The sequence below is a fragment of the Salmo salar genome, chromosome 16, assembly GCF_965601325.2.
Source record: "Salmo salar chromosome 16, fSalSal1, whole genome shotgun sequence".
NCBI classification, from domain to species: Eukaryota; Metazoa; Chordata; class Actinopteri; order Salmoniformes; family Salmonidae; genus Salmo; species Salmo salar.
In genome coordinates, this window is record NC_138306.1 from 38,887,641 (window position 1) to 38,899,842 (window position 12,202).

General features: G+C 43.5%; 1 protein-coding gene across 1 annotated transcript in view; it reads right to left on the bottom strand.

Moving 5' to 3' along the window:
• Positions 1-457: 457 nt before the first annotated feature.
• Positions 458-12,202, bottom strand: part of LOC106573613 (A disintegrin and metalloproteinase with thrombospondin motifs 20) — a 149,722-nt gene continuing 137,977 nt past the window's right edge. Inside the window, exons 33-38 of the mRNA XM_014148814.3 lie at positions 9,057-9,151; positions 8,865-8,959; positions 5,771-5,904; positions 4,572-4,663; positions 4,052-4,156; positions 458-3,863 (exon numbers count right to left, since the gene is read on the bottom strand). Of these exons, the coding sequence (XP_014004289.2) occupies positions 3,774-3,863; positions 4,052-4,156; positions 4,572-4,663; positions 5,771-5,904; positions 8,865-8,959; positions 9,057-9,151 (611 nt within the window). The 3' untranslated portion in view covers positions 458-3,773. The remainder of the gene's footprint in view (positions 3,864-4,051; positions 4,157-4,571; positions 4,664-5,770; positions 5,905-8,864; positions 8,960-9,056; positions 9,152-12,202) is intronic.

A 12,202-nucleotide genomic window follows, 5' to 3' on the forward strand; every position in this document is an offset into this window, starting at 1 on the left:
AAGTACCATTAACAAGTCCTTTTCAGTGACAGAATTTTTTTAGTCAGGTTTTCAAAGAGAATCGGAAAACGGACCTCACTTTTGGATTTGGCATAGCATTTCGGTGACTTATTGGTAGGTTGACAGCCCCAGATGCAGAGTCCACACTGTGTGCCTGCCTGGTGCAAAGTATTTGCTGTGTTTATGCGTCCGAGTGAAATTGAACAAGTCATGTTGTGGAAATGCCATCTGCACCAATAAGTGAATCCACATGGACCCACAAGCCAGCTAGCACAGTCACCTAACCAGCTCTGACTCTCTGCCATTCACGTCTAACCAAAGGCCTCCTCTGTTGAAGCACGCATCAGCGTTGTGTTCCTTTTCCTTTTCCAACCATTCACACTATAGCAAAATGAAGAGCGATTTTTACTCATAACATTGACTGTAATATGGAAGCATTCAAACACACACCAATCAATTGAAAAGCATTACAATATTTAATTACTGCTTATTATACAGTGTTAGTATAGTAGCAAAACCTACGATGTTGATACAATTAAAATGAATGACCATAGCACCAGAATCATTCATTTTCATACTGTAGGTACATATGATTCTTAAAAACATCTTTGGATAATACATAGCAAACAAGCACCTTGTTCAATTCAGTACCAATGCCCATGTATTTGAGACACAGTTTACACTTCAAGTATGAATATAAAAAAATACAACATATCATAAGTTACAAATCTTAACTGTTATTAAAAAAAAGAAATAGACAGGATTCCCTTCTACAAAATGTATGGCACATAGTGCATCAAGTATTCTTAACATTTCTGATACAGACCTCATCATAGTTCAATTGCCTATCAAACAAGAATGATAGACAAAGGTTTTCTAGCTGCATTATCTGACAAAAGTTATATTCTACATCTATGAAACTTTGGTTAAAGCTTAACATCGAAGTACCAGCATGGCAGGGTTGCCAAAACCCAGTTATAGTGGTCACAGTGACATCATTTCACCTAAATGATGATAGGGTTCCTTCAGGCTGACATTAGCTGTAGCACATCCTCGACACCCTTTTTCCTTATGTAGTTCGGCATATATCTGGCAACCCTCCAGCTTGGTCTTCAGCTACATTAACAAGAGGACCATGATATTTTCTGCAAAGCATTTTGAGCATTATGCTGTAATAAGTAGTACATTTACATTTACAGGCATTAAGGCCGAACGTATTCATTCAAAGGGTGTTGAGGATGTGCTACAGCTAATGTTAGTTCCAATGCCACTATTATGTTCCTTCTCAAGATTAGAGGTCATTTCAGTAGTTATAAAAGCACCATTCAAAGATCCTCTTTCAAGTTGGTGGTTACTTACAATCTGTAATACCTTTTCAGCATCAAACAGTAAACCAAACAATGGCTTCTCAGCTGTTAGTATTCTAATATATCATTACATAGCATTACAGAATAAATATGGTCAAATGTAAATATTTTACAATATAATGAAATTCTTCTCATGAGAATCGATTCTTGTGAGAGGTAGGGTCACAAGCACCTATAGGACCTAGAAGAGACATGATCTGGAAAACAATATCACAAATGTACTGAGACAAACTAGCTACTGACTGGAGATGAGAGCTTGACCTTGACTTAACACCTCTTACATGATGTAGACAACAGTTGCCACCATATTAATGAATTAAATATATATATAAAAAAAACTGTTTTCCAGGTCACAACGCCATTGATTTAGTGTCTATTTGGTTGTCTCTCTATGACCTGCTAGATAAATCATTCTAATCACATGTCAGTCAGACAGTAGTCAGTAAGTCATTGGGCTCTGAAAAGTTTTCAGTAGTATTACACAACAGAACAGTGAGGATTCATCTGTGATGCAGGACTCCTCACCTACGACCTTTGACGTTTGAGATAAGGCAAGTCTGGGTGACCATTAGTAGAAGAATACACAACAACAGTAGTACACAAAGCCTAGCTAACTGATTGGCGAACAATTTTTTTCCAGAAAAACCCATGTCTGGCGCAACTTTGGTTTTAGAAGTGGTGGGGACATCATTTTTTTTTTATCCTGTTGGATAAACACTCCAAACAGCCTACCCAACCACTCGGAGGCGTCTGCATGGTCCTAAAGCACACCGTTGCCTTGTTTTGTATCACATTCCAATGATAAAACTAGACAAAATGCAATTTCAGAATGTGGGAGGGACATGTCCCCCCCATCCCCAGAGAAAGTTGCGCCCCTGTCTGGACGTATCTTCTGATCTGGAGAATTCTCCTTCCTTGATCTTTGTAACATTTTTAAGCTTATATCATTTTGGGTTATTACTCATCTAATCAAAACAAAAACATAATTTATCAGAACATTTTTGCAGGAATTCATAATTACCCTTGTTCCATAACACTATAAGTTAATACAATTCAAATATTTACTGAGATGTTCCATTTACCCAACAAAAAGTTGTCTTGCTGACTGTATAAAAATGTAAATAGTTGTACCAGTTCTATAATGACTAATTCATGTTTCCTTTCAGAGTTCCATACGAACATTTTACCCTTATGAGATGAGTAAGCTCTTACTTGAAACCATGAGAGGATTCTTCCCTTAGCTCTGTACTGTGCATCCGTGTTGCTACTTCCGGCCCCAAAATATGATTGTGTCCCTTTATGCGAGACTCTACAATGCTGGAATATGTGAGATTGTCTGACAGTCTGCTTTTGATATTCCAATGCACAGAGGTTTTTGGTTACCATTACAATTACAAACACTAGTGAGGTCAGACGTAACAGACTTAGCTCATCTTCAGAGTTATTGGTTCTGCTGAAGGACCCTTTATAGCTATATATATATATATATATATTATATATATATATCTAACTTGAAGATTATTATTTATTTAGCAATTTGAATGGAATTGAAGGAGAGAGAGAGTGTTTGCACAAGCTTGGATTTAAATCAACGATATTCGAGTGATAGGCTGTTTTAAAACTCTGCAGCTGCAATAATAAAAACAAATCTTTACAATTACAAAATATGGTGACCCCCGAAAGCACAATGGTGATATGTAAATTAGATGCGCAACTGTGGCTCAGTTGGTAGAGCATGGTGTTTGCAATGCCAGCATGGTGTGTGCAACGCCAGGGTTGTGGGTTCGATTCCCACGGGGGGCCAGTACAAAAAAATGCATGAAATGAAATGTATGCATTCACTACTGTAAGTCGCTCTGGATAAGAGCGTCTGCTAAATGACTAAAATGTAAATGTAATGTGCATTCGGTCCTTATATTACTGTAGAATAGGCTATGCTGCAGAAAATGTAGGCCTACCTATCACAAGAAAAAAAGTTAGCATGAGATGATTGGTCTACACGCATTGTGAACTGCACTCCATACTGAGATGGGCTGTTTGTCCCCACCATGAGCATTGATGATTGATCATGCAGAGAGAATTCCGTAGAGAAGCCAGATTTAGACATCACAAATAATTTAACAGTTCCATTTCACGCCATGCTGTTGAAATAAATAATTTATTATAATTTACCGGTTTCTCGCAGTTATTTATCCCGGGAAAAGGGAGTGGTTTTGGCCGGTAAATCTTGGTAACTAGGTTCCTGTCATTAAACCCTAGTGATGAAGGGAGGAGCGGATGGCAACCTTCACAAATGAAGTGCATTGGAAGCTCTGGTTTCACTTCCTGGTCTGATGTTGGGAGAACGTTGAGAGACCGTTGGGAGACCATTGGGAGATGGTTGGGTTGGGGTTTGGTCCCTGACCCTCACTGGACATCAACCAGCAGGCCGTTGTGAGGCTGGGGAATGCACTTCCCACAGAACCCACCACAGCGACCATAGATTCTTGCCCCATCCTACAGACAGAGGGAGAAATAAGAATGAAATGGAGTGGGACAGGACAAATAACTTTCCATAAAGAAATAGGATTTTATTAATGCTACTAGAAATTCCTAGACTAGAATCATAACAGGTGACAATTCAGATTATAGGAGGGTTTAGAGTACAGTTATTCAGAACACCAGAATCCTAGAGTCCTCCTTACCTCTGATCTGTGGACTTTGACAGAGACATAGTTGCCCTGTGAGGTCCACTTGGTTGCCTCAGCCACCTTCAGACCAGTCCCTATGAGGTTGATGCTAAACTGGCCCTGTGGAAGAACACCACAGTGATTACAATAGACCTCAAACCAACTTCTCTTGAACAAACTGAAATTGTTTTAAAGTGGACCTGATCAGGATTCAAATTCATTCAATTAGTCTGTATCTCATTTCCATTCAGGGGCTAACAACGAAAGCAGCACCACGGTTCAGTGGACAGACACACTGAGCTACACTGGATGGTTAAGTGTGATTATGTGGTTACTCCACTGGTGGAAACTGGGAACACGTACGATTTTACTCCAGTTAACAGACTGGACATGTCAGGTCAATAAAACCCATTCAGACAGAACTGTATTTCAATACTTGCCCAGGAAAGGTTGGCTCAAGGCCCCCATCAAAACATACAGGCATACAGATTACAGTCTATAAATTACAGACTCAAAAATGGTCTCTGTTTCCTACCTGAGGACACTTGGCAGCACTGTAGCAGTCTCCTGCTGTGGCGAAGGGGACGGGACGACCAGAGAGGGTCTGAGAAAACTTCAGGTCTGTGGCTGATACATAACACCGAGACACAGAGCATATGGTTAAATCAATACACAATCAATAGACAGACAAAGAGCATATGAAGGTTACAATCAATACACAGAGACATGAGTTCCAGTAAGAGACAAGGCGCTCTAAGCAACCGCCCTGGCCTAAAGCACATCAGAGGTTAAACCACATCACATTTAAGTTGAGCTTAGTTACTCTGGTATTTCTACTGCATTGTCACACATGATGACCATGACCAGTGCTCCTCTATCTGCCTCTGTCTCTGTCTCACTCTGTCTCACTCACTCTCTCGCTGTCTCTCTCTTCCTCTCTCTCTCTTTTTGTCTATCTGAAATGGCGGTAAAGTTCATGAGAAACGCATTGCACAGCTAGAGCAGCTCATAACCTTCTCTTCATCTTGAAACCATTATTATAGTCAAGCCGCCCCAAATCTAAATGAGTTCCATGCAGTGGGAGGGGAGGGCCTTGTGTGCTGGCAACATGTGCTGTCAGGACCAGAGTAGACAGGGGATGGGGTGGGAAGATGACTGCATGTGTTCTGTGAAGTGGTGTAGTGGAGGGCAGTGGGCTCCCCCCTCCTAGCTGCACACAGATATAATACCACTAATCCGGACCATGCCACATGTGCACTAATCTAAGACATGCTCAGGGACAACTGGAGAGGTGGGGCTGGATGTCGTAATGGGCAAAGGAATCTCACTGGAGATGTTGCATGTGAGTGTGTGTGTGTGTGTGCGAGTGTAAGAGCGAGAGAGTATGCATGTGTGTGTCAGAGAACACAAGATATTTTGTGTGTTTACAAGAATTTGTGTGTATATGAGTATGCCTGTGTGTTACCATGTGTCTGTGTAAGTGTGTGTCTCAAGGTGCCCATGCGTTGTCAACTCTATTCCAGTGATCTGAACAAGGCCTGTTGAAAGGCGTTATCATGATTTCTGTGCTGAGTATGAGGGTGTGGAGAAAGGCGGTGAAAATTGTATTCGGTGTGCGAATCCGTTTTTTTGTGAGGTGGACGAGAGGATCGGGCTGTGTGCAGGGGTAAAACAACATGGATGTGTGGTCTCATTGCAGTGGAGTGGTCAGTCAATCACATGGTCATTACTCACTCATTATCCTCAGTGAGGTGACATCCAGACGGACCTTATGGAAGAGAGTGTATCCCGCTGCAGAGTAATCGTTCCTGCATTCACAGTCCTGCCTTCTGCTGTCATTGTAGGGGCACTCAAAAGGATTCAGCAACCTAGACATAAAAAATGATGTTTCAGATAAGATACATGTCACGCCTACTCCCGTTCCCTCTCTCCAGCGCTCGACGTCGCCAGTCTACTAACCACCGGTCCTGGCAACCCACATTACGCACACCTGGCAACCATCATTACGCACACCTGCTCCCCATTGTTATGCACACCTGGATTTCATCATTACCTTGATTACTTCCCCTTTATTTAGCCGTCAGTAGCCTCAGTCTTCAGGAAGTATTGGTTTGTTCACGTTCAGTACGCTGCTTCTGTTTTGTTTATCTGCTTATTCTCATTATTAAACTCACTTTCTGCATTTGCTTCATGACTCCTAGAATATGCGTTACAGAATACTGCCTCTGAAAAAAATGGAAGCAGCAGAAGATAACGCCATCTTCATGATGGTTGAGGAACAGGGTCCACCAACACCACGACCAACTAGCTCTACTGGGTACGACCATGAAGGAGGTCCTCCCCGTTCTTCACCGCATCGACACCACCAGCGAGGTTCTCCATAACTCTGATGGAAGGCCTCCTACCATGGGTCATCACAGCGAGCCATTCCCCCAGCCTACTCAGCCTTCCACCCAGGTCAGCAATACCCGACGGTCCCTTCCGGAGAAGTATGACGGTACTCCATCGAGATGCCGTGGCTTTCTTCTCCAGTGCTCCCTCTATTTCGCTTATCAGACGGGAGCCCCCACCACGAGAGGACCAAGGTTGCCACAGTCATTTCCCTGCTTACCGGACAGGCGTTGGAGTGGGCTTCGGCCATCTGGGAGAGAGGGGGAGCTGGGTTCCGATGAGAGGTTCATGTCTCTGTTCAGGGCGGTCTTCGACCATCCTCCAAGACTGCTGTGGAGTACGCCCTCATCTTTGGACTGTGGCAGCCTCCAGCGGATGGGATGAGCCGGTGCTCCGCACTCTATTCCACAGTGGACTGTGCGAGGAGGTCCAGACAGAGTTGGCATGTCGGGATGGCAACATATCCTTAGACGCTCTCATCGCGATGGCCATCTGTCTGGATAATCTTCTTCGGGAGCGGTGGTGTCCACCTCGCCACTCGCCTCCCTCCTTTGGCTGTGCTAAGGCAGAGCCTGGACCCATGGAGGTAGGGGCCTCACACCTCTCCGTGGCAGAGCGGCGTCGCCGGAGACATCTGGGCCTCTGTCCCTATTGAAGCCAGGAGGGGCACCAGCTTTAGCAGTGTCTGGTGCGTCCCAACCCGGGGTCCACTAGAGCAGAGGGGTCGCCCTGTGACCTTCCATCTCCCAGGGTAGGCATAAGTAGTCCATTATCATCTTTTTCCGCCAAACCCTTTCTGGTTCCCATTTCACTGGCTGGCTGACCCTCAAGGTGCCGCTGGGAATTTCATCGACCAGGCCCTTACCTCCTCCCTGAACTTAACTTCATACCCACTCTCCTCTCCTTTTCCTGTCCAAGCACAGGATACGCAACCATTGGGATCCGGCCCAATTACGCACATCACAGCCCCCCTCACCCTCACCCTGACCGTGGGACCCATGCACCAGGAAAGCCTTCTCTTCCTCGTCACCACCGCACCCGTACACAAAATCATCCTTGGCCTCCTGTGGCTCCAACTTCATAACCCCACCATTTCCTGGTCGAGGATGAGAATCACTGCCTGGGGACCAGGATGCCAGAGGACCTGCTTTCCTGCACCCTGTGGTTCCACTTTGGTGCAGGGTCCTGTGAGTAGCTTCCAGCCTATCAATCTGTCCTCCCGAATCGTTGGCCTCTTGTGTTGGGATGTAGATGTGGACATCCGCCAGGCTCTGGAGAGGGAACCCGCTCCTGCCCTCCAGAACACATCTACATCCCCACAGGGGTGAGAGATCGGATGTTGACCTGGGCACACACATCCCTCGACACTGGACACCCAGGTATCACCCACACCATCCAATCCCTCTCTTTGATAAATACTGGTGGCCCACCTTGGCGCAGAACGTCGCCCACTATGTCAACTCATGCACCGTATGTATCCAATCCAAATCTCTCCGGCACACTCCAGCAGGTAAACTACTTCCCCTTCCCGTGCCTCAGCGGCCTTGGTAAAATCTGTCCATAGACTTTGTAAAGTATGTCTTCTTTGCTGATGGTTTTACCACTATTATGGCCGTTGATGACAGATTCTCTACATCATACCGTTTTATCCCTCTCTGGTCTACCTACTGCTCTCCAGGTCGCTGAGGCACTATTCCAGCAGGTCTTCCGGCACTATGGCCTTCCAGAGGACATAGCTTCCGACCGTGGTCCCCAATTCACGTCGCGGGTCTGGAAAGCCTTCATGGATAAGCTGGGTGCCACGGTCAGCCTCACATCTGGGTACCGGCCTCAGTCCAACGGACAGGTGGGAAGTTTCCTAAGGAGTCACTGTCAGGACCGGCAGGGGTAGTGGGTCCGGTTCCTTCCCAGGGCAGAATACATCCAGAACTCACTTCGTCACTCCTCCACTCCCTTCCAGTGCATCCTGGGATATCAGCCGGCCTTGGCTCCGTGGACTCCGAGCCAGACCGAGGCCCCTGCAGTGGACGAGTGGTTCCGATGCGCAGAGCACGTGTGGAATGCCGCCCACGTAAGACTCCAACGCTCTGTCCTCAGTCAGAAGGAACAGGCGGACCGCCACCGCAGTGAGGCTCCCGTGTTCCATCCTAGGGATCGCGTCTGGCTCTCCACCAGGAACCTTTCGTTCCCCCTCTGGTTTTGTTCACGTTCACTACACTTCTTCTGTTTTGTTTATCTGCTTATTATCATTACTAAACTCACCTTCTGCACCTGCTTCCTGACTCCTAGCATATACGTTACAATACATTGCTGACATGTAATGACTGTTTGAATGAATGTTCATATAGAATCATATACAGTATTATAGTGTATTCTGTCCATAAACATAAAATGTATTCAGCACAGACACAGGGTAATCCGGTTTCAATGAGCACACCTGTATCCATAGACCTCTGAGTAGTTGTCTGTCTGACCACTCCGCAGCGTAACATACTCCTTAGGGAAATCAGTCTGCATCTCAGCACAGTAGATCTAGGAAGAAACACATTGAGACAACGCATGCTGAATCCTGGCCTGGAAATTATTAATGATGAAGTGATAGTCAGTGATTCTGACAGAGAGCACACACCTGTAGTATCCTGGACTTGACTTTCAAGTAGTACTCCCCATCCATCCTCACCCCCTGTATCATCTGGACCTCTCTGCAGGATGTCAACAACTGACCTATAATCAGAAATAAGACGGAGCACCTTTAGGGCTGGATTCAATCCATATCACCAAAGCATCGTGGAAGTTCTGCGCTATAGCACGTTTGAAATCTAAAGGCAATGTTCCTGCACTCGCGGGGACTGCATTCACGGTAAACGCTGCATATGTCGTCGGTTCAATCGGAAATGACCTTCACAGTTGAATGCGCATTTTCTGCGATACTTCTGCAAAAAAGATTGAATCCACTCCTTAGTGTTACAGTTTTATAGGATGGTACTGGACTGTATGTAGGTCAGTTTCAACATAACAAGATACTTTACATCGCAAATGTATATGATCTACCATCATGTTTTTTCAGTAACAATTGACAGATATTTTAAGATTCTTTTAAAGGGGCATATATATATATATAAACTATAAAAATCCATATTAGCCGCGTCATTGTTTAAGCAAGAACAAGAAATTTGTGGAGTGGTTGAAAAACGAGTTTTAATGACTCCAACCTAAGTGTATGTAAACTTCCAACTTCAACTGTATATATATATATATACAGTTGAAGTTGGAAGTTTACATACACTTAGGTTGGAGTCATTAAAACTCGTTTTTCAACCACTCCACAAATTTCTTGTTAACAAACTATAGTTTTGGCAAGTCGGTTAGGACATCTACTTTGTGCATGACACAAATAATTTTTACAACAATTGTTTACAGACAGATTACCGTAAATTCCGGACTATAAACCGCAACTTTTTTCCCACACTTTGAACCCCGCGGCTTAAACAATGACGCGGCTAATATGGATTTTTCCCGCTTTCAATTTTTGTTTCTCCAAAAAAACACATTCTGTGACGTGCTCAGTTTTTTGGCGGCATGAAGCGTTCATTAGACCAATGAAATTGCCGAACGGGTTAAGGTCAAACAACTTTTTTGTTTACTCTTTAGATTAAATCGAGCGCTCTCAAACTTCCCATCGTTCTGATTACGGTAGTCATTTTGTCATCCTCATCATGGCAAAGACACGGAGAAATGCATATGATGCAGCTTTCAAGTTGAAGGCGATTGATCTGGCTGTTGGAAAAGGAAATAGAGCTGCTGCACGGGAGCTTGGTCTTAATGAGTCGATGATAAGACGTTGGAAACAGCAGCGTGAGGAATTGACTCAGTGCAAAAAGACAACTAAAGCTTACTGCTAATTTTTTATTTTTTGTTACAAGCCGTGTTACGTTAAAGCCTATTTATTTTTGTTACAAGCCGTGTTTCGTTAAAGCCTGTGTAAAGTTCATTTGTTTCAATGTACCGGTACGCACCTGCGGCTTATAGACATATGCGGCTTATTTATGTTCAAAATAATATATATTTGTTAAATTCAGTTATATTCAGGTGCGCTTAATAGTCCGGAAATTACGGTACTTCACTTATAATTCACTGTATCACAATTCCAGTGGGTCAGAAGTTTACATACAGTAAGTTGACTGTGCCTTTAACCTGTTTGGGATAGGGGGCAGTATTTTCACGGCCGGAGAAAAAACGTACCCGATTTAATCTGGTTACTACTCCTGCCCAGAAACTAGAATATGCATATAATTAGTAGATTTGGATAGAAAACACTCTAAAGTTTCTAAAACTGTTTGAATGGTGTCTGTGAGTATAACAGAACTCATATGGCAGGCCAAAACCTGAGAAGATTCCATATAGGAAGTGCCCTGTCTGACAATTTGTTCTCCTTCTAGGGCATCTCTATCAAAAATACAGCATCTCTGCTGTAACGTGACATTTTCTAAGGCTTCCATTGGCTCTCAGAAGGCGCCAGAAAGCGGAATGACGTCTCTGCAGTCTCTGGGCGAAAAAAAGCAGGAGTTTTTGTGAGTGGTCAGGCAGGGAACAATGACAATGGAGTGCGCGTGCACGAGACGACTCCATGTTTTTCTTTCAGTCTATGAATGAATATAACGTCGCCCGGTTGGAATATTATCGCTATTTTACGAGAAAAATAGCATAAAAATTGATTTTAAACAGAGTTTGACATGCTTCGAAATACGGTAATGGAATATTTAGAAATTTTTTGTCACGAAATGCGCCCACACGTGACCCTTCGGATACTGACCTGAACACACGAACAAAACGGAGCTGTTTGGATATAACTATGGATTATTTCGAACCAAAACAACATTTGTTGTTGAAGTAGAAGTCCTGGGAGTGCATTCTGACGAAGAACAGCAAAGGTAATCCAATTTTTCTTATAGTAAATCTGAGTTTGGTGAGGGCCAAACTTGGTGGGTGTCAAATTAGCTAGCCATGATGGCCGGGCTATGTACTCAGAATATTGCAAAATGTGCTTTCACCGAAAAGCTATTTTCAAATCTGACACCGCGATTGCATAAAGGAGTTCTGTATCTATAATTCTTAAAATAATTGCTATGTTTTTTGTCAACGTTTATCGTGAGTAATTTAGTAAATTCACCGGAAGTTTGCGGTGGGTATGCTAGTTCTGAACATCACATGCTAATGTAAAAAGCTGTTTTTTGATATAAATATGAACTTGATTGAACAAAACATGCATGTATTGTATAACATAATGTCCTAGGAGTGTCATCTGATGAAGATCATCAAAGGTTAGTGCTGCATTTAGCTGTGGTTTTGGTTTTTTGTGACATTATATGCTAGCTTGAAAAATGGGTGTCTGAATATTTCTGGCTGGGTACTCTGCTGACATAATCTAATGTTTTGCTTTCGCTGTAAAGCCTTTTTGAAATCGGACAGTGTGGTTAGATAAAGGAGAGTCTTGTCTTTAAAATGGTGTAAAATAGTCATACGTTTGAAAAAATGAAGTTTTCGGATTTTCGAGGACTTTGTATTTCGCGCCACGCCCATCATTGGATATTGGAGCAGGTGTTCCGCTAGCGGAACGTCTAGATGTAAGAGGTAAACAAATCTAAATATTTTTTATATTTGAGATTCTTCAAAGTAGCCACCCTTTGCCTTGATGACAGCTTGGCATTCTCTCAACCAGCTTCATGAGGTAGTCACCTGGAATGCATTTCAATTAACATATGTGCCTTGTTAAAG